Source organism: Anopheles gambiae, chromosome 2 (genome assembly GCF_943734735.2).
Source record: "Anopheles gambiae chromosome 2, idAnoGambNW_F1_1, whole genome shotgun sequence".
NCBI classification, from domain to species: Eukaryota; Metazoa; Arthropoda; class Insecta; order Diptera; family Culicidae; genus Anopheles; species Anopheles gambiae.
Genome location: NC_064601.1, coordinates 67,697,710 through 67,725,276, shown reverse-complemented (window position 1 = coordinate 67,725,276; position 27,567 = coordinate 67,697,710). Strand labels below are relative to the sequence as shown.

The following is a 27,567-nucleotide window of genomic DNA, read 5'->3' as shown; positions in this document are numbered from 1 at the left end:
ATGGATCGAATTTAAGTCTAGCCTTGAGAAAAAGAACAAAATACCAACACTTGAACATTTTAGTGAATGGCTTTATCCGATAGCAGAAAATATCAGAAAATTGCCGAAAAGGAATGAAAGATTTCGACAACCTTTAAACTTTCATCGTCCTCAATTTTCGCCAAATCAACAACGTCCAGCGGAAATAAACAACAATCGTCCGATGAATCGTCCACCACAACCTCATAATTCTCACCCGATGAACACACAAACAAGACCATTCAATACACGTGTGCGGAACGTTCAACGATTTTTCCAGCCATGTCCATGTTGTCAGGGTTCTCACGCACTATATCGATGTGAACGTTTTAAGAATATTCCGGTACATGAAAGGCTAGAAATAGTGGTAAACAGCCAGCAGTGTCAAGCATGTTTGACATCGAATAATCATAGCCAGAACAATTGCAATGCGGCTAGAGAATGCGGTATTCAAGGATGCAGAGAAACCCATCATCAGTTACTGCACACTGGAGACACAGTTCGGATGAATTACCATCAAACAATTCAAAATGTCTACTACCAGATTGTTCCAGTGGTGTTGCGAAACAATAATCATACGTTAGAAACGTACGCATTTTTAGATGCCGGGTCATCTTTAACACTCATCGAAGAGAATACGGCAAATAAATTGCACTTAAACGGTGTAACCGATCCATTAACCCTAACATGGACACAAAACCTATCGGTGCAGGAAAACTGTAGCAGAAGAGTGAGCTGCATGATCAAAGGAGTGAACGAGAAAAAAGAACATTTACTTAATGGTATACGGACTGTGAAAAATCTACAACTGCCAAGTCAAACGCTATCTGGCAGCATATTAGCAGCACGTTATCCGCATCTTAAAGGCATCAAGCTATCCGACTACCAGAAAGCTCGTCCAACTGTGCTGATTGGATTAAACCACAGTCATCTTTTAATGCCGCTTGGTCGAAAGATGGGACGACCGGAAGAACCAATGGCGATTAAAACCAAACTTGGATGGTTGATTTTTGGCATCGACAAAATATGTCTATCAGAAACAAATCACTTAATGATTCACAAGAGCGAGGATTTGATGACTGAAATGATGCGACGATATTTTTCCACCGAAGAGTTTGGCGTTAAACCGGTGAAAACAGTCAAATCTCAAGCATTAGAGAGAGCGGAGACCATCATCGAGAAAACACTGAAGAAAACGGATGGTAGATACGAAGTAGGCTTGCTATGGAGAGATGATGACGTCATATTGCCGAACAGCTATAGCAACGCGCTCCGTCGCCTAGCAACGCAAGAGAAACAGCTAGCAAAGGACCCTGGTTTGAAAAATTGGCTGTGCAAAACATTTGAAGAGTACCAGCAGAAAGGATACATACGCAAGCTTACGAAAGAAGAATTTAAACGGCATTCACAAAAAATATTTTACATTCCTCACTTTGTGGTAGTAAACAAAAATAAGCCGATACCAAAGCCGAGGTTAGTATTTGACGCAGCAGCAAAAGTCAACGGCGTTTCACTAAATTCACTATTATTAACTGGTCCAGACGAGATGGCATCTTTATTTGGAGTGCTCCTTCGATTCCGTGAAGGACCCATCTGTGTATGTGGTGACATCAAGGAGATGTTTCACCAAGTGAAAATTCGGAAGGAAGATCAAGATGCGCAGCGAATTTTATGGCGTGACGGCGATAGTACCAGAACACCAGATACTTACGTCATGCAGGTTATGACGTTCGGAGCAACTTGCTCACCGGCATGTGCGCAGGTAGTGAAAAATCGCAATGCGGAAGCGAATAGTGAAATGTACCCGTTAGCACTTGAACCAATTCGAAACCAGCATTACGTGGATGATTACCTCGATAGTTTCTTTTCCATGGAAAAGGCGATCAAAACGGTGACTGAGGTGATTCAGGTTCACGAAAATGGTGGATTCCATATAAGAAACTTCATCTCGAATAAGCGAGAGCTAATGGAAGCTATTCCTCAAGAACGACATCAGGTGAAGGCTATCGTCGATATAAAGGAAAAAGATTCGTGTGTCGAGAAGATCCTGGGTGTCCAGTGGAACACACAATTAGATTGCTTCGGGTACAAGGTAGATGTTGGACGGATAAATCTGGAAAAGAAGCCAACCAAAAGAGAAGCTTTGAGCTTCGTAATGAGTGCATATGATCCACTTGGCCTCATTAGTCACATAACCATCCAGGGACGTATTCTAATGCAATCTATCAACGCCGCAACAAATGATTGGGATACGCAGATTCCTGATAGTTTGCATGGAAAATGGATCGAATGGCTCAAAATGATCACCAGCGTTAAAGATTTAGCCATCCCAAGACCAATTATTGCTTCAATTGCCAATCCAATTGAAATCCACACATTTGTAGACGCTTCACAGGAAGCATTTGCTGCAGCCGTATATGCAAGAAGCAATTTCAATGGTTGCTTTGTCGTACGACTAGTTGCAGCAAAGTCTAGAGTGGCTCCAACGAAGGCTTTGTCAATACCAAAACTCGAGCTACAAGCAGCAGTTTTAGGAGCCAGATTGACTGCTAGTGTAATTAAAGAGCTTCGATTAAAGATTAGTCGTACAATATTCTGGAGTGATTCGAAAACTGTTCTTGCGTGGATTAACAGCGAACATAGAAAGTATGAAGTTTTCGTATCGCATCGTGTAAGTGAAATATTGGACACAACCAGTGCCAACCAGTGGAGATGGGTATCCACAAAGGATAATCCAGCCGATATTGCCACGAAAATCACCAGCAATTCGTGGACATGGTACAATGGCCCACAGTTTTTACAAGAGCATGAACGCGACTGGCCTGGAGTACATGAAGTAGCTGTGGAACAGCACATCGTTACCGTGCACAAAGAAACAATTGCTCCAGAATACTATTTTTCATCGTGGGACAAATTGCTGAAGCACCAAACAGTTATGAAAAAATACGTCGATTTCTTGAAGAACCGGAGCAATTTTTCTCGAACCATATCGTACAGGGACATGGAAACGGCTAAACTCTCATTACTGCGAAAAGCTCAGTGGGAAGGTTTTCCTGAAGAGATGGAAGCTCTCGAAAAAGGAAAGGAGATTTCGAACAAAAGCAGCATTCGAACACTAGTACCGTTTCTAGATGAAAAAGGAATATTAAGATCAAGAGGCCGTCTAGAAAATGCATCATGCTTGCCATACAGCGCGCGTTTGCCAATTATCTTACCCCAAAAGTCACGTGTTGTGAAACTTCTCGTTCGAGACTACCACGAGAAGTATATGCACCAGGCAGATAATGTTGTAATAGGAGTTTTAAGACAAAATTACTGGATTATCAATCTACGAACAGTCTTAAAAAATGTGAAAAGTTGCTGCCAAAGATGTATTTTGAACACCGCTGCTCCTAAAGCACCTCTCATGGCACCGCTTCCAACATATAGAACGCATCCATACAATCCTCCATTTCTACATACAGGAGTAGATTACTTTGGTCCTCTAGATGTGACCGTTAAGCGCTCTACTGAGAAACGGTGGGGAGCGATATTTACCTGTATGAGCACAAGAGCTGTACACCTGGAATTAGCAGAGAAACTGGACACCGATAGTTTCATGGTGTGTTTGAATAACTTCCTTCATCGCCGCGGAAAGATAACACATCTGTACAGTGACAACGGTACAAATTTTGTTGGCGCAGAAAAAGAATTAAAGAAAATTGTCGAAGATATCGATCTAAGAATGGGACGTGAGGCTGCACTAAAATATAAAATAGAATGGAAGTTCAACCCGCCTGCAGCACCGCACTTCGGAGGTTCCTGGGAACGTCTGATTCAAAACATAAAGAAAGCATTGCGACATATGGTTACTGAATGGAAGACGCGGCACCCAACACCAGAAACATTAAGAGCGACTTTAATTCAGATCGAATCCATTTTAAATTCGCGACCTTTAACACATTTGCCGCTAACGTCAGAAGAAGAAGAGGTTCTTACACCATTCCATTTCTTAATTGGTAGAGGTGTAGATTCCTTACCAGCACCTACTGAAACATCGCAAGTGGATCGGCAACAATTTAGATTGGCACAGCACAATGCCAAAACATTCTGGGATCGATGGAAAAAGGAATACCTGCCTACTTTGATCAAACGAAATAAGTGGACGTGCAAGGTAGAACCCATCAAGGTTAATGATATAGTGATCATCACGAATGATAACGCTCCACCTGGACAATGGCTTAAAGGAAGAATAGTAGAGACTGCAACAGCACCAGATGGACAAGTTAGATCAGTGTCGGTCAAAACAGTCCAAGGTGTAATAAAACGACCAGCAGTGAAGGTTGCAGTGATAGACGTGAAGCAGAAGGAGCATTTGCTGTTTGTGAAGAAGCCTCCGCATTCACCAACAAAAAGAAAAGTGCTATCCGAAGAAAATTTGCAGAAAGTCCCGCCAAAGAAACGTATGATAGCTCCATGCAATTGGGCTCCGAAACTTGTACAACAGTTGAAAAAAGAAGATGATGTATGAATCGCGGCCAATATAGCATAATCCATTGGGATGAATTATGGTGGGGAGAATGTTACGCACGCGATTCTAAATTTCTTTTTTTTTACCAATCTAATCGTAGTAACCATTGTTTATCCTTCCAAGTCAAAATAAGATGTTTCTGGAAACACGAATTATCCCGTCCGAACGGATATTCGGGTAAACTTGGGAGGATAATTTTAGTATAAAAGTAGGCCATATTTTGAATAAAGCAGGATTCAAACGCAGAAGCTCTTGGAGTAAAGAGGTTTAATTCTAAACATCCGAAATAGGACAGAGACCCTGGATTTCCGAGCCAAACACCCCCTTCCGTCTGCATAGGCTTCCCAACCTTGGATCAGAAGCAACTAGCGGGAAGGACTGGTTAGTAGGCAAAGTATCAAATACTCTGTCCACTCTGCTGCTGTTTGTTTCTCCTCCGTTACAACCCTGCAACTCTTGCTGAGGGCCAAACCTTCGCGTGGCCTGCCGGAGAAGCTCGGTTCGTAACATACATTATGGAAAAACAATCCTCGGTTGCGAAATGACGGTGGTTCTGTATTTGTGTATTCCAACAGAAAACAAAAACTTACCGAAGGTTACTGATTGATGATATCACAAAACATGTAACATTTGTATCAGTTGCTAACGTTTCCAACGGTACTTTGGATCATTAAGAGAACGGTTTAATTTAAAACTTCACGAAAACGCACTTTTCTGTATTTAAAAAGGAATACCCTGGCTACGAGAAAAAAACACGTCATTTGCAAAGGAAAACACAAATAAAAACATCGAGTATGGGGGCGGGAGGCGGTCGAACATTACCCACAAAGAGACTAACTGAATAGCTGTTCAGACGCACGTTCCAGATGCCAGTTATGGCGTGAAAGGGCGGCTCGGGCATCGTACGCCGGGATACCCATATCACGCAATCGTTGAACCTTCTGATCAAAATCGGCATTTGCAAACGGACCACCTGCATACACGTTGGTCCAATGCTTTGCCGTCAGGATGAACATTTCGTGGTTGTCTTTGTACTGCGTAGCAACGACCGCATCCTGTGGATCGTCCGGCTCAGCAGCTGCCAGCAGTGCTTGCAATGATAGCAATACCGTCCGCAGGGTCATCGCAGCAGCCCAATTGTCTTTTAGTATGTCGAGACAAATCGCACCAGTCACAGACGAGATGTTAGGATGCCATATTTTTGTCACAAATTTCACCTAGAAAATTAAGCACGTTTTTACTCTCTGTTTGTCTCCTACTCTCTCTCACTCTCTACGCGTTTATTATCATCGCTGATGCCGGTGGTCTTGTTACCTTGGGAGGATTGAAAGGGTACGTTTCTGGGACCTTTATTTCTAACACAAACTTTCCTCCTTCGTATGGCGTGTCGGGTGGTCCAGCAATCTCACCCCTCAGTTCCGTAAAGTTGTCATTTACCATTTCCAACTTAATAGAGCATTGTGTGATCTGTGGAAACAAAACAGAGAAAGATTGGAAGGTATTTGGACATTAGCAGCTTTTTTTTTTATTTTGAGGAAACGTGCTTGCACCGCGGACCCTATCCAATGTATTGTTTATGATAACACACATGGACAGTATGGGTAATCACTATGGGTAAGTATGGGGCAAACTAAACAAATTAATTCAATTTTCAATTTTAATCAGTTAACGGAAGGTATGGGAGATAACGGGAAAATATCAAATCGATCTTTTGCATTAGAAGCGATGACGGTAACCCTTTCGTCATACTAAAGCCATACGTAAAAATAACGAATAAACGTGTGTTGTTGGCAATAAGTAATTTTATAAAATTGAGGTTTCGGTAACTTGACTAAAAGACATTTTAAAATTTTAAGTATTATACGCTCATTTTGTATGGCACATAGTAAAACGATCGGTACCGCCGGTCGTTTGTTGTTTGCTCTCTCAGTATCAGCAATAATCAGATGCAGAGGAATAGGTTGTGATTCAATATGATTTCAAAAATAAGTCACTAAGTTCAAGGTAAAGCAGATATGGCCACTGATTGAACGACAAGCCGGTGTTGGTGTTGCTGCGCGATTGTACCAATCATTCTATACACCGACGACAGTTGAAAGTTCTATCACGTACAGCAAGTTCTATCGTAAATATTCCAACTAAGTAACGTTTAAAGTGAACTTTTATCGTAGTGGCGTGATTGTGAAAACGCAACATTCTTTACCAAACCGTGCACAATGGGCAGAAAGGGCAGCAAACAGACAAAACTGCCTCCGGACAGTCAAGAAGGTAAAACAACAGAAAAGTGTGTGTATTGTATGCATACAGATTCCGCGCTCGTTGCTGGTGCTATCCAATCCACCAGATCCGTAGTTTGTTTACGTACAACACAGTGTGTTATGCAATTATCAGCGAACAGATGTTTTTTTTCGCGACGAATTCATATCACACACCCACTAACACTGGAAGAACAATTGTGTATTGTTGCAATTACCTCTTCACTTTTAAGAACCTCCTTAAACTCTCTTTTGATGCGGGATACTGCCATATTCGCCATAGTTACACAGTACGGTGTTCCTCTGCTAGATGATGGTTGTGCAGTAAATCTCGGAAGCTATGTGGCCGTATTTTTTGTATTTTTCTGGCGAGTAGCGAGGGTAGATGATAACGCTAGAAAAGAAGAAAAACGGAGGTTTAAGTTTATTTTTTGTTAATATGTTGCTCTTGTAACCGAAGGGAACAATGCTAGGCTAAACACAATTGCTGATAAATATACCAAGCACCATCATACCCACGTCTGATGGGTCTGATTTGTGTTTTGATTGTTAGAAAAAAGTATTTGTTGTTCAGTTATCTACTAATTTCATATGACATAGGAGCAAATTGAGAGTAAATAATGTTATCCGCAACTCCATTAATTGTGGCTGCTGATGGTGGATCCAACATGTTTGCAATATCATTCTTGCCATATCGTGACGTCAGTTGACTAGTCGGTACATTATTTATAATTATCTCTGTGACGGTTTCACTGGCAGGATCGTTTCTATACGTACCTGGCGGCAAGTATGACTCTGGGTAGTTGCTGATGATGATAGTGCAGTTTACTTTCGTCTCAATGTATTACCAACAGAAGATATGAAATTGATCCAACAACATTATCATCCGGGATGCGGGCTGCTGGTTTCTTTTTGGGTGCTTTATTCCCTTGCTTGTGTGCGTGTGGCAATGTTTGTGTGTGTGTGTGTGTGTTGTGTGACAAGAGAAATGACAGAATTTGAACGGTGTGAATCATGACGTTTCGAAATGCCTGCACGCTGAAAGTCGCATGGAGGACTTTATATTAAGGAAAACTTTATTGTTATAAAAAATACAAAATAGACAGGGAAATAGTGTAACTCACAGAAAATTCATCAATAACTTTTCTAACTTATTTTCTTACATTATGCACAAAAAAGTACGATAAATTGCTTTAATTGTATAACGCGTTTCTCATTGCTTAACATAATTTATGTATTTTGATAAACAAATATTGTACAAAAATATGCCTTCGTAGTGTTGCTAGTCCAGTATCATGCTCGTGAATTAAAAAAATAACTAATCTGTTGCATGAAGTGTCATTAAACGATGTTCAATCGATAGCCATCGTGCACTGTGGGTTTTGTTGGGAATTCGAATGACGGATATTCTTTTCACTTGATTGGTATTTAATTCCACAACGTGATGCCAGTCCGATCATCTCACCCGATTCGCGCCAGAACGCTCATCCGCAGCAACTTGGAGAAGGCATCTGTTATCAGCAATACCAGCAACAGCAGCAGCGGCGGCACCCCGGCCTGCGGCAGCAATCTCGTGCATAGTTTGTCATCGGCGACACCCAGCACCGGTGGCAGTAGCATTAGCGACAGCGGCAGCGATAGCAAGCATCCGACCGACAGCATTTCTACTCCAAGTGTCGATCCTCACCAATTGCTACAGTCGAGGATGCCTAACATCAAAGTGTTTTCTGGTTCGTCCCATCCGGATCTTGCGTCCCGCATCGTCGACCGGCTGGGTATCGATCTCGGCAAGGTGGTGACGAAAAAGTTCAGCAACTTGGAGACTTGGTAAGTGTACGTGCGCGCGTATGTGTGTGTCTGTGTGTGTGTATATGAATGAAACGGTGTACGAAACTCCCTAACCCAGTACGGGAGTGTATATGTGCAGGTGCAAATTGAAAAAAAGCGGAATATGTAGCAGCTTATTTCTGAACAGGCGATAGAAGTGGATGGCATGGAGATTAGATGATCTCGCAAATAAGGCAGAAAGATGTTACAATAAAATGGCAGCAAAGGATAAAAGTTCTGCACCCTCTTAACATGATCTCTGATAGCAGCATCCCGTCGCATATTGTATATAGAGAAGTGCAGCGCTAGAATTGGGCTAATGGCAAACAAGGCATCGAAAGGAATTAGTTAAAAATAAATTGATGCTATCCCGCCGTCCGTCCGATTCGCGTCCGCTGCCCACTGGCGGCAGGCTGTTTTGTAACGAGCAATGAGTGCACCCAGTACACAGTGAGTTGTAGCAGGCTATGAGGGATATTTTTCTATTTAAACTACAACATCTTTGAAACAATTCCCGCATGGTTTACGCCAAAGTTATGGATTTCTTCTTTTTTATTATTATTATTATACAATCATTGCTCTAGCTTCGCTTGGTAATGTTGGTGTGAGAATGTGTTGAAAAATTCGTTGCGGAACCGGTTTCCCAAACCTTTACATCGGATAGAATTGAATCAATTACCAGTTGCTTTCTTTCTTTTTATGAATGAAAAAAAAGCATCATCGTTTTGTGCATATCTGGTACCAAGTGCCCGTGATGTAATGTCGGTGATGTATGTATTACTTCTGCTGATATTGGGGGTTCCATTTGCTCGCCGTAAGAAAAGAAAGGTGAACCACCACGTGTAGCCACTTTACCAGCGCGACGGAGGAACCGGCTTAATGCTCTACGCATACACAACACTCACACACCTTCATAAACAAACGAGAAATGCGTGTTCCGAAAAAGGGATGGAATTGGTTTCTTTGCTCTTTTTGCTTTGCATTTTCTTCGACATGTTTAACGTGTCCACAAGGTCATGCAAAAGGCGTCCCTCAAGGTGTTTGATGATGGGGATTGATTGAGCTCAATTTATGTGAACTCCACCGTTTGTTTTGCGGCTTCTCAACGAACGACGGCTTTCGTTCGCTAGATGATGGTTGTCATGCCTTTACCATGATTCCCCTTTCGGGCAGTCATGCAATCGATCAAGCAGCTTGCTTTTTTTCTTCTTGGCAACGGGGTGAACATGGTTTAGAGAGAGAGAGGGAGAGAGAAAAGAAAAGAAACGTTGTATACTCTGAAAGGACCTTTGTCCTGTTTACAGTATTTTGAGTTAAATGTGTTTCACAGCTTTTCTGTGGCAGTAAACAGCTGATCGTTATCAGTGTTGATTGGTGCGTGTTTTTTTGCATAACTTGGGCATGAAATACATTAACGCATTTTGCAGCAACAGCTTGTACTCAAACAGTGTGGAAACGGGACATTCTATGTTTTCGCTTGTTAATTGTGTAATTTAGATAATTACAAGCATTCCCCTTCAGGGAACAGGGAAAAAAGAGTATGATCCGATCATCGAGATATCTGCCAAACCACCTCCATTATTAGGCCAGCAGGAGCTTATCTCCAGCTCACGCACACATTGAACAGAAATGTTTGTGTCATTCTAACGCATCGCGTCTTTACTTACTACTACATCTACGCTGCCAAAGCGTAAGCAAGCACGTTGTTTGGTTTGCCGGCAAGTGTAGGTAGGCTTTGCAATCTGCTTTGATGGTAGTAGAAGGAACCCATGCGTTTTGCGTAGAGAAATAGTATAGGAGCCGACGCGTATGCAAGGGGAGAGGTGGTATACGCCGTCCATTAGGAAGCACGTGTTGGCAACAGAGTCTGCAACATTGTATGAGATGGATCGTTTTTTTTACCCTGTAATCGCAATGATCTACTTTGACGGTCGTTAATAATATTATAATGTTAAAATGATGATACACACGATTGGTAGACATACGTTTAAATATGGTTTCACATACGGCCTGGAATTGTATGCGGATGAAGAGAGAAAAGGGTGGGTGGGAGGGAGGGTAGATGGAGGGGAAAAGGTGACATTTTTTTTGGGTAAGAAACGCTTCATCGTAAAGTAGCAGCTAGATGTATGATGCTTTGTAATGATAAACATAAGTTATTGAAAATATAATTACTAATATTGTATAATCTTTTTAGTGTGGAAATTGGTGAATCAGTTCGCGGCGAAGATGTGTACATCGTGCAGTCAGGTTCCGGTGAAATCAATGATAACTTGATGGAGCTGCTGATTATGATCAACGCGTGCAAGATTGCATCGGCTTCTCGTGTGACTGCAGTCATACCATGCTTCCCTTACGCACGGCAGGATAAGAAAGATAAGGTACGTTGTTATAGACTCGAGGTGATGGCAATGCGGCGCGAACACCCCATCCTTTTTTAATGCTTTGCGTTCCTGTGCGCAAAGCCAACGCTGCACCTTTGTTACGATACAATGTTCTCGCTCTTGGTGAATGAAAGAGTGGTTAGATGTGCTTAAGTTTCTATGCGGGAACCGGTTGAATGGGCAGGATGTGTAAAGTGATTTTGATTTTTGTAAACAATAGCTTGCGAATGATCACATGTGAATTGAATTTTGTTGCTTGCCCCAACGATCGTACACAGTAAAATGTAAGATTAGTCTAAGAACATGTACAAACCCCAACCCCCCCTCCCAAAGCTTTAGGTTTCGGATGATAATGTGGAAATATCGGTTGCTTTTAGTAACAGTTGACAGTGCTTGTAATGTTAACATCATCGGCCACAAACGATGCTGCGATAACAAACGATGCTGCGATTCAATGTCCTGGTGGAGGGTTGGTTTTCACATGAAATTGTTTCTAGGCATTAATCTTCCAAACAGTAAAAGGAAAGCACTGATGATGATGATGTTGATGATGATGTTGATGCCGATCGATCATGTTCCACTTCTACGATGGTGGTGGGAAAGAGGCAACCGCGTCGGGAACGCGCTTCCGTTTCGATGAGCGATAGTGAATAATATTATTCAAAATAGCTGAAGGATAGAGCAGGCTGCGGGATCGATCGCCAGAGCAGCTGATCTGTTTTCCCAGTTTCTTTCGAAAGGTTATCAGTGGTGGTGGCAGAAAAGACGAAACGGTTTAAAATGATTTCGTCAATCAACTCGCTTTCTAACGAGTTGCTGTGTCAGATGCTGTGAACGATGACGAAAGCACTGTAAGATGGAGTACATCGTGATTATTATAAATGCGTCAAGAATGTAGTACATGTTGCGAGGGGTAGCACGAGTCTGGCGAATGTTTACAAACACCCTCTTATCGGCAGAAAGTCAATCATTCGTCGTCGACGATCAGCCCAGCTCTGGGGGAATGTGCTTTCTAGGGCAAGCCCTCTATTCTAGGGACTTGTTTTCATAACAAATACGTATACATATATACATATATATGCATATATACATGGTCATGTGTAAATGGCAACGATACAATACTTTCTGTGGAGCAGACGGAATTATTGACCAGTATTAATATAAAGTACGCGTTATACAAAGAGTAACAACAACAAAAACCTGTTTAAACTAATATATTTTTCTTTCCTTTTTTGATACATATATGTATACATAATTGATGTATTGGTTTGGTCCACGTTATGGCCTTGTCCTCAACCTACCCACTACACATCACATCACACAGACAGGCGACGATAAGCTGGCAGAGCTCATGAAAACCAATGAGTGGAAGTTCCGGGTAGGGCCAAAGAACGGTTTTTTCTTGGCTGTTTTTTTTTTATACTTCATCGTATTAAGAATATGTATTTTTGTCATTTGTTTGAGTCCTAGCATATTGTGTGTTGATGGTACATCTCATTCCATACACAGAGATAGGGACATCGTTTTGAAATGCGCAAAAAACCTCTAACTATTTTGTGCCTATGGTCTGTGGAGTATTGTGGTTGAACCTGTTTAATCATTCGATTCGTGTATGTTTTACACTTGGAATCAAACGTTAAAATAAGACTAATTTTATGGTAAAGAAAAAGAGGCGTTATTTACTTACAAATATGTTTTTTTTTCTTTGCGTGCAAATCTCGGGTGCAATTTATATTAATCCGTTAGCCTAGGATGTTACCACGTTTCAACTATTGTTCTGTCCACTAATAACACTCTGCCACACTTGGTACGAAGAATCATTTTCATCGCTGCATTTTCCTTCTCTTGCGTTTTGTTATTGCAAATCGTGACGCGATGATAAGCACATCAGAATGTTAATGCAACACAAATTATTTCCACATTGGCAATCAAGAAATTGGCGTATTTAATTAATTGAGAAAATGTAAAACAAACCAAAACACATTAGTGAAGCGTTTTGTATAATTTAAGAATTATTTATGTTTATCATTTACGTTTTTTTTGAACAATAATTGACATTTTTGCTGTTCTGTACTATTCATTGTATGTCTTTCATCGTCTTTCGTGTTTTGTGTTTTGTAAATCGGGTTTTGTTTTTTGTTTTTTTTTTTGTAAATGTAAAAACAATCAATCGCCAAAAGCAGTGGAATGTAATACGGTAGACGCGAGTAGTTAATGATTGATTTATGTTTGTTTTGTATGTATTGTGGAGTTATTTTACGAAGCGCCATAAGGGAGAGACACTAAGCTGTTGATTTGTTCATCTTTTCTTTACATCTCTCGGGTTTACAGGTGCTCTTCGTGGTTTTCTATCAATATGCGTCTTTTTGTTTTTGCACAAAACATGCTGCTCACGTTTAATTCCCTTTTTTCATAAATACAAAGCATTGCCTAAAAAAAGGCTTTAAAAGCTCCTACTCATTTGCGTTAAATAGCCTGATGATTGTTAAAAGACAACGTGTAGGAAAGAAACAGATGTGTGCAGTTTCGAAAGGATCGATGTAATATCCTGTACAACCGGTAGCTTCACTGTAATCATGCCTGAAACATTATCTTACGTTTTCTCTTTCTCTTTTTTTCCTCATGTTTCCGTTCTGTATCATTGTGTTTAACCATTTCTCACCCATCTTAGGATTACATACCAGAGGCCTATCTAGTGAGTAGTGAAAAAAAAATCATGGAAGTTCAGGTAGCAAAAGAATATGCGAGTGTCCCTTCCTTTTAGGCAGATGCTTTATTAAAATTGTGTAGAAAAATTCACGGCATAAAGCGGATCGAATCTCTGTTGTTATAGCAAACATTCTAAAGCCAATGTGTGTGTTTCGAGTATGTCTAGAAATGGCCTTGTACATATAGCGGGTTTTGTTGCAAAATGCACCTGACCAGAGAGTTTGTGTTTTCAATTTTTTACACACGAATTATTGTTCAGCTTAGCACCACTTTTATTCCCTGCTCTCTCTCTCTCTCTCTCTCTTTCTCTAATACGTCGCTCTCCCGAATGTTTTAAGTAAAGAACATTGGATAATAATCCAATGTAATTTGTTTTACACCGAATTTAGATATTTATGTTTCAACCAAACTATTCTTTATCAAAAGTATCATTCGATTGCTTCATTTCCATGCGTTTGTTTTACCCTGTGGAACACTGTTACATTGTTTCAGTGTACATTTCAAATTTTCGTGGTCATGGCCTTTTCTTGCTCCCTTTATTCCCTTTGCACTGATGTGGTTTGTATGTGAGATGCATAGTTGATACGATCATTCAATAAAACATTGGGCAATTTGTGGAAAAAACAGAACCGAAATATTAATCTTACTCGCTTTTATACTCATCCTAACACCGATACTGGGATGCATGTCCGTAACAGCAGTGCGTTGTTGTATGGTACACTTGTGCGCAATGATCTCGACTAATCTAAGGGAAAAATTAACAACAATAAGTACAATATCATTAAATGTGTTGCAAATGTGTTTTTTTTTCTTAATTTATTTTGGTTTGGGATTGTTGCTAGGTTTATGGTTGATCGAGAAACGGTAACAAACGTGTACCTCTTTTCTGTAATTGCTTGTTTTCTGCGCTTTTTTCCATCCTATACAGAGCCGTGCGCCGATTTCTGCCAAATTGGTAGCAAATATGCTTTCCGTTGCGGGTGCCGATCATATCATTACAATGGATTTGCACGCTTCACAGATTCAGGTAAGCTAGTCGATCTGAAGTGGGCACTGGTGTTGCTAAGGAAGAACAATCCGAGATCAGATTGTAATGATTTTCTATTGCAGGGTTTCTTCGATATACCGGTCGACAATTTGTACGCCGAACCGGCAGTACTGAAATGGATCAGGGAAAACATTGCCGAGTGGCGGAACTCCATCATTGTGTCGCCGGATGCGGGCGGTGCGAAACGTGTTACCTCCATCGCGGATCGGTTAAACGTGGAGTTCGCTTTGATCCACAAGGAGCGTAAGAAGGCAAACGAGGTCGCCTCGATGGTGCTGGTTGGCGATGTGAAGGATCGTGTGGCGATCCTGGTAGACGATATGGCCGACACGTGTGGCACCATTTGCCACGCGGCGGACAAGCTGGTAGAGGCTGGTGCAACGAAAGTTTACGCCATACTGACGCACGGCATCTTCAGCGGGCCGGCCATCTCAAGGATAAACAATGCTTGCTTTGAGGCAGTAGTAGTGACAAATACGATCCCGCAGGATGGCCATATGAAGGATTGTCCCAAAATTCAGGTACGATCGAAATGAATGCTTTGTGTCAGTATGATGAATGTGTAATTATTGTCTTGTGCTTTCGCCCTTTTTACAGTGCATCGACGTTTCGATGATGTTCGCCGAGGCGGTCCGTCGGACGCACAACGGAGAAAGCGTGTCGTATCTGTTTTCTAACGTTCCTTACTAAAACACCACACCACACCGCGTTTTCTAAATACCAGAGTGTGTATACCTCTGCTCTTCTAAGCTATGACACAGATACACAAACACACATAGCTCTACACCTTACACCATAGTCATTGTCTCCAATACGATTGGAATTCGTGGCCCGGAAGTCGGAAAGCGGAAATTAAACACAACAACAACAACAGATTTCATTGTTTCTTATCGGTTATACGTAAATTTTGCATACCCACGCGTTCTAAAATAGAAAATCTAAAATATGTATTCATCATCATGAATCATGATCCAGTGTACAACATGGGGGTAGTCATAAACAAAAAAAAAGAGAATAAGTACGTGCAAAAGGTAGATCAGGATGTGAGGAAAGAACGTTAAAAATACATTTGCCAGCAGCCATTTATTTGTGCAGCATAACAAAAACGTTGGGAAGTAAGAACTGAGAACAGGGTCAAGCATAACAGCCGTTATGCTTGCATAAATAAGGACAGTTTTGGATGTGTTCCTTCAAATGAGCGTTTACGTGTTTCATACGTTTCATATGCACTCTGTGAAATGAAACAGTTCCACATAACAGTTGTTCGATTTGTTTTAGACGCAGTCCGAAAGTGCTATAAAAAGACAAGTTGCGATTTGCATTTTTTTTTGTTGTAAATTTGTTAGCAGTACCCCTAGATCCGATTTGCGGTCGAGTACTACAAATACTGAAAGAATCAAATGATTCGTGTTTGGTTTGCAAATAGTGGAGCATAAACGTTTGTTATGTTTTGTTTTTTGTTTTCTTTTCTTTCTGTATAACAACCGAAAAGGTGTAAAAGAACATGTGCATTCTAGGTGCTAGAGTCTGGCTAATTTCTGTAAGGACTAGGCAGTAACCATGTAAACAACAATTGTGTGTTATTTGAAGGCAAACGGAACACATCCTTTTATAGTAAGGTATCAAATATCGAGAATCTGGTCCATGTGGCATACACCGCGCGTTTGTACATTAGATAAGGTTGAGAGTCAGGGCAGTGAATGATAGGGGGATACTCCTGTAATTGGATGCAATTGCGCTACCGTGCAACAAAACTTCTTTTCTGGCAATATTTCACACATCATATAGTTTGTTTTGTTATTTGGCTTTGTCCTCGCAAACCGTGTTGTGACGGCGACTCTCCTCCTCTTTTTGGTCCCATAGATCCATTGCGACGTGTTTCTATACGAATGTAACAGACAAACACACAGACAGACATATGTTTTATTTTATGGTACAATCTATGTTTAGTTTACTATTATTTGATATAAAACCACATTAGCTAGTGCTGATATTAGCTACCAAAATAGCGTCGTCCTGTTATGAGTGTTACAGAACCGACAGAAAGAAATGCTGATTGGAGAGTAATTTTGTAATAAATAGCACAATTTGAGCATTCAGCCATTGTGAGGCAGCTTTATTTCGAATTGAAAGAAACGTATAACGCACATATTCAGCTGTGCACACAAACCAAATTATGCCTCTGGACGCTATATCACGCAGTAAAGCAAATACAAGTGCCACTAAAACAGAACAGCAAAATTTATTGACAACATTCTACACGTGGGTGGAGGGGAGGTCAAAAGCAATAAATATAATTAATTTCTCGAATCTTGCATCCGGTTTTTTGTATCATCACAATCGTTCTTTTGCTACGGAAAGAGTGTTTTTAAGCCAAGCTTCAACTAGTACAAAGACTAGCAGTAATGTAATATCCATTCTACTAACACAAAAAAGTAACACGGCCTGGCCGTTTCATCTTGAGTAGAACCTAAGAACGTCTAAATTATTGAGCAATTGCTTTCTACCTTTTCCCTAACTGCAGGCTTTACATGTAATCTTATTCCGTGGCCCTAATGTGTGTTGTTTTTTGTTGTTGCTTTGTGCCGCATATTGATAACTCCAATAGGGGGAAGTGTTTGGTTTAGATAAGGATCGGGGGGTTTGATAATTGAAATGAACCATTTCATTCGTCACTCTCGTTTGCGCGTTCGATGGGGGAAAATGTGATGGAACGAAACATGAGCATTTACATTAATACTTCGTTGCCGCTGAATATACCTTTGGTTTTCGCCTAAATGTTCTAAACGTCGGTTCGTTCTAGACATTGTGCTGTACGATAGGGAGAAGGATCTGATGAGCCTTATCGATTTGTCAGTGCGTCACGTACTGCTACAAGTAGTGTGTTGATGTTTCTTTACGTTGCTAAGTACATGTCATGGTATGGCACAGTAGGCCGCTAAGCTTATAAGTGAGGTGACTAGTAGTAGCCCTAGTCGTCTTTGGTTCGACCCTTGGGCAGTGTCACATCGAAAACAATCGGTTGATTATTGGGCAGGTAGTTAATGTCGCAGGTGGATGCATTCACAAAGATAATTCGACCATCCGAAGTGATTCCGTAGCCTTCGTGCACATGTCCGAAAACGTGGTACTTTGGCTTAACTCGCTGCTGCACCGTTGCAAGCAACTCCACACAACCTGCTCGCACTCCGGAACAGCAAAGATCCCCATGCCCAACGGGGGGCGTGTGCGTCACGAGTATATCCACGTTCTCCGGTATTTGTTCCCATTTCTCGAGACACGCCTGGCCGCGCTTCACGTTAAATGCCCATTTGCAAAACTCGGGCTGCCAGGGTGTGCCGTAGATCTTTAATCCGTACAGCTCGACACATTCATCCTGGAGGTAGGTACAGCTGCTCAAATATTGTCGAATGTTTTCGGTTTTCACGGCCTCCGCGAGGCTTTCCTTCGAGTTGCCGAGCGTCGGTATTTCATCCAACAGTGTGGAGCCCGTCTTCTTGCAACAGGCACTTGCATTTTGAAACGGATGGGTGAAGGTGTGATCGAAACTAAGCTCATGGTTCCCAGCAATCACCAGCTTGTGTTTGTGCGGCAGTTTTTCTGTGGACGCGAGAGAGAAAAACAAATAGGTTAGGTAGTAAGGCTTGGTCTGCTGGAGGGAATGGATGGTAAAATAAACTTACTTAACCACTCGTTGAAATCGACCACCTCATCCAGCTTGCCGCAGCGTGTAAAGTCTCCGGCGTGGATAAAGATATCGCCGTCCGGAATGTCGAATTTGATGTGATGCGTCAACGAGTGGGTATCGGACATGCAAACGACGCGCACCTTGTTCGATGGAACGTCCACGGCCGGGGGTTTTGTGTTGATTTTTATAACGCGCTGGGACTTTGATAATTCCTTCCATGCCGATGTAGGATCGTGCGTTAGCGGGTGGATATCAATCTTCATAGCCGAGGCGATATTGTTCAGTAGAGCTGGTGGACACTAGCGATGGATTTGCACGATTGACAGTTGGAGCCGGATCGCTAGGCTGCAACCCAAGCAACAAAAGGAACATACTTTCTCGCTCTCTCAGGGTTACCGGTCTATTGGGTAAAACGAGAAAGCTGTAGTTGGTTGGTGTTAGTTGTAGTTGGGAACGTCCCGTCACGTATACTTGACACTTCGTTTACTTTCTCTTCTTGTTTTTTTTATGTTCTAGCATTGTGCTCCATTGCATTTTGTTTTCATAGAGCACGGAAATGTAAATTTCACCTCAAAGTTAGTTAATCCACATATGTTTTCAGAAAAAAGAAACACATAATTGATGTATTGATTTAACTCCACTGATATCACTCATAATTTATTTTTCTTCTGTTTTCTACGTTGTTTTTTTCGATTTTATCCACGTCTCTTTCTATCTCTCTCTTACATAAAAAGAAAAAGCAAACACAATCGATGCTTTACGCACAATTGAAAACTTTAATTAACTAATGGGCTATATACGGTAGTTACGCGACGAAAGGTGTGCTAAAGCAAAGTTCGTTCCTGCGCTGGTCGGTCTGACTCTATGTTCCGCATGTTGGTTGTTTTCAACACTGTTTCGGGATGCTTCCACTTCAACATCTCAACTCAGTGCTTCAAGGAACGTCTCCGACTTCTGCCGTTTCCGCAGTGAATTGCGATACAAATCTTGTTTTTGCTATGTATGTTTGTGTGTACTGTTACCTATCTTCATAAGGCCATACGGCCCGTTGAAGATTAAACAATAAATAATAAAGTGTCTTTTAATTATATTCTACTAACCATTTTTATTGTAACCTCGGCTAGTTTTCGATTACAAATCAAAGTAAGTTAAAAAAAATCACTGATTGTGAATTAAAATAGTTTATCCCGAGTACATTCCGTGCTTGCACTTTCTGGAAGAAACGTTGGTATAAATATGTTTATATTCCACTTAACAACCACTAATGGACGTCAATTAACACGCCATATTTGCTGACAGATTAATTTACTGTCTGAAGGAAATGCACCCAATTTGGTTTGTCGGGTATCGCGAGCTTACATTGTTTACGTAAACAGCTGATTGACAACAAAGCCGGGTGCGACCGTGAGCTGTTTCACTGAGGACAGAAAGAGGAACCGAGTAGTGAATGATTCAACTTTAAATGAACGTATTTATAATCTTACCACTTGGAGTGAATCCGCAACACGTTAGATAGTTAAAGAGATGCCCGAGTGATAAACAATAATCAGCTGATGAATATGTTGTTGCAAGCTGTGCGCCCTGTTCGATCCGTCATCGGAGAAGTGGTGTTTTTTGCCGTCACTGTGAACCGTTTGACAGCTGAATAAAAGCAACAAAAAAGAAGAGCATCAGAAAGAGGAAAAGTTGCATTATTAACACAACATAGCAAAACTGTTCGATCAATAGTGAAAAGTGAAAAGCGTGGAATAGTGTTTACAGAAGTTGTTTTTGTTTGTAGTAAACGGCTGGGATTGGGCTGTAAATCGACTACCCGTTCGACGGTCGTCGTTTAGCCCACACTCACTCGCACAATGCAGCGCGAAGTTGCTGACGATGGGACCGAGATGGTCGACAATGGCGAAGATAATCCGTCCACAAGCAGCACTAACTTAGCATCCACCAGTGCAGGTAAATGGTCAAATAATGTGGATTAATTTAGTGCAAACATATTGCCCAAAGTCCAAGGTTCTCCTGATCGAAAGCTGCCCTAAATTACCTTCATCCCATTAAACCCCTCCCCTTCCCACCCCCTCTGATGGCATAGCATCAATGTTGGGTGCCGTTGCGTTGCGGATGTGCTTACTAGATGTCTTGACATTGCAGTAACATGAAGCTTATATCAGATGTATCCAGCAGGGTGAAAAAAAACAAACATGTTCTGTAAGTGAAATTTACGTAACTGGACAAAGCATGGGGATACTGGATGGCTTCCAATGTGACTATGTATGCAAAACTCCAAAGAACTTCCATGACGTGAAATGCAGCACAGAAACCATCATACCACCAATGTTTACATACGCTTCGCTTTGTTTTGCTGATGTATGGCGATCCGTTTGATGACAGTACGCTAATGTTACGAAGTTCTAAATACGAAGTTCCAAAGGCTTTTCCAGTACGGTTTGGAATTGTTTGTGATACATGAAGCTGCCTAGCTGTTTCAATTCTATATGAAACAACATTCTAGATAGCTGAACATCAACGCATCAATGGGCGTTATGTTTGATAGGAGGAGACTACTACTTAATCACATACGGAGGCCTTCCCAATTGATGGTACAGATCCATCGGCTGACTTGTCTACGATTTTTGCTCTGCTCATATGCATTGCAAAACACGGGTTATTGAATATTCTTGAATAGTACTCCAAATAATATCATTTATCGCACAGAAGATTAATGTCATTCAAGCTCACACTATTGATGTTTAAAACTGGTTTAATCGTGTAAACATCTCTATATGTTGGGTGTCTATGATGCGGTGTATGTTAAGGCAACATGTTAGGGTCCATGCATTGTTTGTGCCTACTGGACTTATTACACTTCACCGAGCCCAGTCTAGGTCCGACTTTCATATTAGCCCGTTTTAGCATACAGCGGCGGCGCCCTTCTGTCTGAAGTCTCATAATTTCACTTCAATATGTGAAGAGTAGTACCAATTATCAAACTTTTTACGAACCTTTTTATGCATGTGTTGTGAAGTAGTGAAGTCAACTCTCTTGTAAGTATACTAACCATGCCCCTTATGGATTGCATTTTGAGTTGAATGGCTAATTTTCTACGCTGATTGTTTCAAATAACTTCTGCCGGGAATGGTTCCTTCTCCAGTAGCGGACACAGATACTGTATCGGTTCCTGTAGTGGTACAGGGTCACGATTCATTCCATTACTGGGATACTAGATCTATCTTCTTCTGGTATCGGAGGGAGTAGTAGGGAGCAGTTCCAGAAATGGTATGGATTGGAGAACAGCTCCAAGATCGGTATGAGTTCTGCATAATTACTAATTACGCAATACAATAATTATGTTATTGATTCAGAAACATTACCATGTCAAATATAGGTTCGGGATCTGTTTCAGGATGGGCATTGGATATGGTTCAGATATGTTCCTGGATCTTTATCGGTGTGGTATAAAGGGTATCTATTTTGTAAAAAAAATCTTTCGCGTATCACGCATGTTTACGCTACGGAACACAGGTTGGAGACCACAAATCGTACAATCGTTCGTTTCATTTGCGCAAAAAGGTTGACATTTGATGTAAACAACTACAGTTCACGGTCGGTAATCCGCACCTTTTTAATCCGCAATAAACTTTCTTTGTAAAACATGAAAATATATTTAATGTAATATATTAACTCTTGAACTGAGACAAAAATAAGCTTTACAGTAAAAGAGAGTTTTGCAGAGACAGTAAGATGTTTAAAAAAACACATCAAAACGACTTTCGATAATCTGCACTCTATCAAGTGCTAATTACCGAGCGTGAACTGTATACGAAACAAAAATTACGGTCTGATATCCATATTCCATATTGTATGAGTTGCAAATATTTTCAAAGCGCTGTAAATATTTTCAAAGCGCTCCGATAAATTCGGAATCGACTCCGGAAGGTAGGTCCGCGCTCCAATATCCGGAGTCGTTCGGAGTCGTCCGGAGTCGTCCGGAGTCGCCCGGAGTCGGAGTCGTCCGGAGTCGTTCGGAGTCGTTCGGAGTCGTTCGGAGTCGTCCGGAGTCGTTCGGAGTCGTTCGGAGTCGTTCGGAGACGTTCGGAGCCGTCCGGAGTCGTCCGGAGTCGGAATCGTTCCGAGTCGTCCGGAGTCGTCCGGAGTCGCCCGGAGTCATCCGGAGTCGTCTGGAGTCGAACGACTCCGAACGACTCCGAACGACTCCGAACGATTCCGACTCCGGACGACTCCGGACGGCTCCGAACGTCTCCGAACGACTCCGAACGACTCCGAACGACTCCGGACGACTCCGAACGACTCCGAACGACTCCGAACGACTCCGGACGACTCCGACTCCGGGCGACTCCGGACGACTCCGGACGACTCCGAACGACTCCGGATATTGGAGCGCGGACCTACCTTCCGGAGTCGATTCCGAATTTATCGGAGTCGGATCGGAGTCGACTCCGGATTTTTGCCAACTTTAGCCATCACTAATCTTATGTTGTTGTAGTGTTGCTTCGCAAAAAGAGGTTTTAACCGGTAACCGGCATTTATCATAGTATCAATTGTTTTTTTGTTTTGTAGTTTTGTAGATTTTCTATGTAACAAATGTTAGTCACATTTTATCAACTGAAAATCAACAGCTTTTTTCTATTTTTTGTAAACAAAATCCAGCTCGACTTAAGATAGTATATTCTTGTGTACGTTTGCGTTATCCTTTTACATTTCAAACTACAGTGAAACCCCTCCTAATGAATAGCCCTTATTGCAAGTTTTTCGCATAACGAGCAAATCTAAATCCTGCACAAATACTCGCTTAACGAGTAAAATCTCGCACAACGATCAATATTAAAACAAATTAATCAATAATGGTTGTATAAAATACACTCATAAGTTCATAAAACATAAATAGAAATAAATAGATTTTGAGCCTTGGAATTCATCTTTGCTGTGAAATAATGCTTAAATAAATGGTGCCCATTTTGCCCCCCCCCCTGCTTATTTTGCCCCGTTGATCCCTACAAAGAATAGTTTAATATTTATATTTAATATTGTATAACAAAAAATGTTTTATATTAAAAAAATACTAACAGCCTAAATGTCTTACAACTTATATTGTTATCAACATATCAACTTAGATATGGATATCAACACCATACTCTTCATTGACACAAATCAATAAATAGATTTATAACATCGCCAAAAACATTTAAAGAAGAACAATACACCACACGTGGGAATAATTATAAAATTGTCCGATACTTCCTGCGCTTCACATTCTACTTGCTTTGACAAACAAAGCGATTACAGACAAATTTGGCAGCAATGTCTCGAGTAAAGTCTCTAACAAGCTAACCGATATTTTTCCGTTTGAATCAGATAATCGGCACTTATATGTTTCAAATAAAGTTTTTTTTTTTTTAATTTAAATGATATTTTACCAACGGGTCGGCGTCGCTTATGCTTTCTTGCACATACCGGAGTTGTTGCACCTCCTGAACCTACTTGTACCGGGTTGATCCGAACGACTCCGGGTCGCTTACGGATGGCTCCGACCCGATAGGTTCGGGTCGACCCGCCCATCACGCCCAGGCTCTATAGTAGGAGAAAGCTGGGCAAAATGGGCATGTTAAGCAGTTAACTGAATATTCCTTTGAATATGCCACAAAACAGAATTGTTCTTTCATTATTGTATGCCTCCACCCTTTATCTATGGATTAAAATTGCCACATAGAAGTAAAACAACTTAAAACCATGAAAACAGTGTAAAATAAAAGTTTATGTTTTACGAGAAGCTATTTTGACACGCGCGGTAAAATGGGCATAGCCCTGGGGCAAAATGGGCATATGTAAACAAACTGTGAAACGTCAAAACACTGGGGCAATTTGGGCCACAACAACTGCGCTTAGGTAATGGTCTATGCTTTTGCGCACGTTTTGTGAAATGTATTTTCGTTCTATCTTTTGTTTTGCTGGTTAAAATTCTTCCAAAAATATGTTATCATAATTAAAACAGTTTTTATACGTTTAAATCTACAAAATCGAATGTTTTGAAGCTGTGCCTGTTATCGTTATTGAGGCGACAAATACAACACCATAGCCTCACCAAGCGCCGTAGGTCAAAAGCATCTGCCCATTTTGCCCCACGTGAAGCATTTTTGTTATATTAGTAAAAATACGCAATCAATCGCCTTGCTTTCTTCAGAAAAATTGTATAGAAATATAATTTCTTTAAAAATATATCATGTAAAACTTCAACGCATCCCTGTGACACTGGTTTAAGCTTATTTTCGAAGTGACGAAAAATTACATCAATATGCTAGTAAACCTTATTTTGCATTTTTCTTGGTTATTTGTTATGTAAGGGTTATGAAACTTATATGGTGTTCATAGAACACACCAATGACTATATTTTGAGCATTGGAAAGTATCTTTGTAGTCAAACAATGCTTAAACAGAAGGTGCCCATTTTGCCCCATATGCTCATTTTGCCCCGCTTTCCCCTATATCTTCACAAATTTGTCAATTTTACCATGTTCTTATATTTCGCGTAACGTCCTACGCGGACATGCCCGCCCATACAGGCTTTCGAGACTTTATTCATTACCATGCAGCCGGATATTCAATCCTTGCTACGGGGGGACGGTCCATTCTAGGCTTGAACCCATGACGGGCATGTTATTGAGTCGTTCGAGTTGACGACTGTACCACGGGACCGCCCTCTGAATTTTACCATGTTACATAAATAATAAAAAGTGTGCATCTCCAAATAAAATGGCTTTGTTTGATTTTTATCTCACCATTCTTAAGCAAGAGTCTAATATGCATCCTTCATATTTTAATCCTTGTGTTTTGCTTCCTTGAATCCTTGCATGTATCAAATACATAAACAAAGCAGCTACCATTTGTCATTAGCAAACATTTGCCCCAGTGCGCACGGTGTGCTGTGTGTGGCCATCTCTGTGTTGTAGTTACTGCTGCTGCTGCTGCCACTGCTGTTTTTACACTGTTCGTTCACGCTTGGGTCGAAAAATGATAGATAACAACACGTTACTGTGACGCGCACTTCAATGTTGTTTGGTACGCAGTGAGATTCAAAGTCATGTGGCTGAGACGACGATGTCTGTCCGTCTGTTTTTGATGCGCACGCCGGGCGGGAGGGATGGTGGGGTGAGATTATTTTTTTATTCCGGTCAGTGTGTTGACACTAACAGAAGCGTGTGATATATTGACGAAAATAATTGAACCATTGAGCGCGATTTGTGTGTAATGTACTACTCCGTTCGGAAGCATTCGGGTTCAAAATGCAGTGAAGTTGTTTGATATAAAAACGAAATTAAATCATAACTAAGTTTGTGTGTGGTACAGTGGATTGGAATATATTATACAGATCAGTGAGCTTTCGTTAGTGTTTTTTTCATCGTCCAAAATTCTTTACCTAACAAATGAAGCATAAACACAAACGGGCTAGTGTGGTTATCAACTAATTGCGTTTACAATAAGTGGTTGCTGAGTTCAAATTTGAACTGTACAGACCTTCGTTGCTCTGCGAAATGGATAAATCGTGTGACTTAACGATTGCTAACGAGCCAGCTTAAGGTGGACAGAGATAGTAGAAGCAGCGAAAAGCAAGTCTTCAAGTATGAGATTAGGTTATCAATAAGCAAGATCACGGTTGTGATACGTTTAAGTTTAGTTTTATTCTTTTAGCTTATTCAACGTTATGTGATTCTGATTCATTATTTTAAGCGTTATTCAACGTTATGTGATTCTACGTGTAATGGTTATTTGGTTAGAGAACGTTTGCACGAAGTTGGCACCAAACAGTGTGAGCGTGTCGATCCGGTAATACTATATCGATATTCACGAATATTGTTGGATATAATGTGCGATTTTTCTGCTCACATGTTTGTTGATGTGTGATCGTTGATCAAATACACGATGTTGTTGGAGGAAGATCAGTGAATCGGTAATCGGTGCTATTCAAACGAGACGTCTCTATAGTGACGGAAGAAAGTGTATCCCGCCGGGATAGGATATGAATTATTCTTGCTGCCGAAAGTGAACTAGTTACGTCTGTGTGTGTGTGTGTGTGTGTGTGTGTGTGTGTGTGTGTGTGTGTGTGTGTGTGTGTGTGTGTTTTTTTTACAAAAAAAAGCAAAAAATCATCCCACAGTCGATCACCGTTCTGCGCGGTTTGATGCTAAAAATGGCACCTTACACGGGACATAACTAGCCACTGTGCTTCCTTCCATCTTCTTGTCCGCTGGTCTGACGGGCCGGGTTGATAGAAAAAGGAAGACAAAACAAGGGTAGGGTGTAGTGGCTGTTTCTTTGGCTTCTCGTTTTCAATGTTCTGTTAATAGTGGCTGGCGGTGGTGGTTTGTAGGGAGATGTGTTTGTTGCGTACTGAGCGTATATTAAAGAGCAGGTGGCACGGAATCAACGATTCGCTTCCAGGCCATCATTTTTAGAGCAGTGTGTCAATCAAAGTGAGAATCAAACAACCTGTTTATGTTCGAACGCAACAGTTTGCATGGAAAATTGCTTAGAATAGTGGCCCGCTTTGGGCACGCACTTGCGCTACTGTCCCCTGCACGTGAGTATATTCGAACGAGTCTAACAGGATAAAACAATTATTACATCGTTTATATTGGTGATATCTGTGGAAAATAATAACCACAACTGTGGCGTAAAAGAGAGAGAGAGAGAGGGAGAGGGAAAACCCATTAGCGTCTGAAGCTAGACGGGCCGCAAATCGTATCCTACGTAAATGCACGCTGTAGAGATGGATGGTTATTTTTGAAATACCGCACGTGCTGTACATGTTTTGGTAATGAATGTTTATTTTTTGCAATTTGTGACCGGTGTGGTGTTGTGTGAAAGAATAAAAAAACCTCTTTTTTTGTTCCATTTCGGGGTTTTCAGCTGTTTTGCTGTTCTAACCATGCTAAAAAGATCAAAGACCGTTGCTTCATTTTCCCCGACGTTGTTATTTCATTTCCCCGATATTTCATCCTAATTTTGGCGTATAATATTTACTGGTATGGTATGGTTTATATTTGCTGTATCTGTTGGAACTGAGCGAACTATTTTTGGTAACGTATTTTTATAGATGATCAATATCAATTGTTGCATAG

The 27,567-nt window shown here is 41.1% G+C and overlaps 4 protein-coding genes and 1 long non-coding RNA gene across 11 annotated transcripts in view; 2 read left to right on the top strand and 3 right to left on the bottom strand.

Moving 5' to 3' along the window:
- Positions 1–5,062: 5,062 nt before the first annotated feature.
- On the bottom strand, positions 5,063–8,214 carry LOC1275105 (ubiquitin-conjugating enzyme E2-22 kDa). Its single transcript, XM_061643326.1, has 4 exons — positions 7,561–8,214; positions 7,002–7,177; positions 5,843–5,995; positions 5,063–5,745 (listed from the first exon to the last, which is right to left on the bottom strand). Exons 2-4 carry the CDS (start codon positions 7,062–7,064, stop codon positions 5,362–5,364), a joined length of 600 nt encoding a protein of 199 aa, XP_061499310.1. The 5' UTR covers positions 7,065–7,177; positions 7,561–8,214; the 3' UTR covers positions 5,063–5,361.
- LOC1275069 (ribose-phosphate pyrophosphokinase 1) lies at positions 5,986–16,757 on the top strand. 3 transcript variants are annotated; one of them, XM_061643309.1, is made up of 7 exons: positions 5,986–6,142; positions 8,235–8,610; positions 10,808–10,991; positions 12,319–12,372; positions 14,632–14,730; positions 14,814–15,272; positions 15,349–16,757. In XM_061643309.1, exons 1-7 carry the CDS (start codon positions 6,139–6,141, stop codon positions 15,439–15,441), a joined length of 1,269 nt encoding a protein of 422 aa, XP_061499293.1. In that variant the 5' UTR covers positions 5,986–6,138; the 3' UTR covers positions 15,442–16,757. The 3 variants fall into 3 exon arrangements, with proteins under 3 accessions (XP_061499293.1, XP_001688552.1, XP_314288.4); XM_001688500.2 differs by lacking the exon at positions 5,986–6,142 and adding an exon at positions 6,462–6,796; XM_314288.5 differs by lacking the exons at positions 5,986–6,142; positions 12,319–12,372 and adding an exon at positions 6,521–6,796.
- A 217-nt stretch (positions 16,758–16,974) lies between these two features.
- Positions 16,975–18,838, bottom strand: LOC1275104 (UPF0046 protein C25E10.12). The gene is made up of 2 exons (XM_314287.5): positions 18,435–18,838; positions 16,975–18,351 (listed from the first exon to the last, which is right to left on the bottom strand). Exons 1-2 carry the CDS (start codon positions 18,700–18,702, stop codon positions 17,723–17,725), a joined length of 897 nt encoding a protein of 298 aa, XP_314287.3. The 5' UTR covers positions 18,703–18,838; the 3' UTR covers positions 16,975–17,722.
- A 686-nt stretch (positions 18,839–19,524) lies between these two features.
- LOC133391067 (uncharacterized) lies at positions 19,525–20,080 on the bottom strand. The gene is made up of 2 exons (XR_009764541.1): positions 19,924–20,080; positions 19,525–19,856 (listed from the first exon to the last, which is right to left on the bottom strand). It is a non-coding gene; the product is annotated as an uncharacterized LOC133391067 (long non-coding RNA).
- Positions 19,804–27,567, top strand: part of LOC1275103 (protein furry) — a 45,902-nt gene continuing 38,138 nt past the window's right edge. For 4 of the 5 annotated variants that reach the window (XM_061641164.1, XM_061641163.1, XM_061641161.1 and 1 more), the window contains exon 1: positions 19,804–20,389. In XM_061641164.1, coding sequence (XP_061497148.1) covers positions 20,293–20,389 — 97 coding nt within the window. In that variant the 5' untranslated portion in view covers positions 19,804–20,292. Of the gene's footprint in view, positions 20,390–26,608; positions 27,027–27,567 lie in introns of those variants that run through there. The other variant, XM_061641160.1, reaches the window with a different exon arrangement.

Bases quoted from the DNA above. Each gene is read 5' to 3' on its own strand.
- LOC1275105 (XM_061643326.1), bottom strand. From the start codon at position 7,064: ATGGCGAATATGGCAGTATCCCGCATCAAAAGAGAGTTTAAGGAGGTT. The intron at 5,996-7,001 runs GTAATTGCAACA...TTGTTTCCACAG, and splicing joins AGGTTCTTAAAAGTGAAGAG to ATCACACAATGCTCTATTAA. The intron at 5,746-5,842 runs GTAACAAGACCA...TTAATTTTCTAG, and splicing joins ACCCTTTCAATCCTCCCAAG to GTGAAATTTGTGACAAAAAT.
- LOC1275069 (XM_001688500.2), top strand. From the start codon at position 6,745: ATGGGCAGAAAGGGCAGCAAACAGACAAAACTGCCTCCGGACAGTCAA. The intron at 8,611-10,807 runs GTAAGTGTACGT...TAATCTTTTTAG, and splicing joins TTCAGCAACTTGGAGACTTG to TGTGGAAATTGGTGAATCAG. The intron at 14,731-14,813 runs GTAAGCTAGTCG...TTTCTATTGCAG, and splicing joins TGCACGCTTCACAGATTCAG to GGTTTCTTCGATATACCGGT.
- LOC1275104 (XM_314287.5), bottom strand. From the start codon at position 18,702: ATGAAGATTGATATCCACCCGCTAACGCACGATCCTACATCGGCATGG. The intron at 18,352-18,434 runs GTAAGTTTATTT...TCGCGTCCACAG, and splicing joins CGATTTCAACGAGTGGTTAA to AAAAACTGCCGCACAAACAC.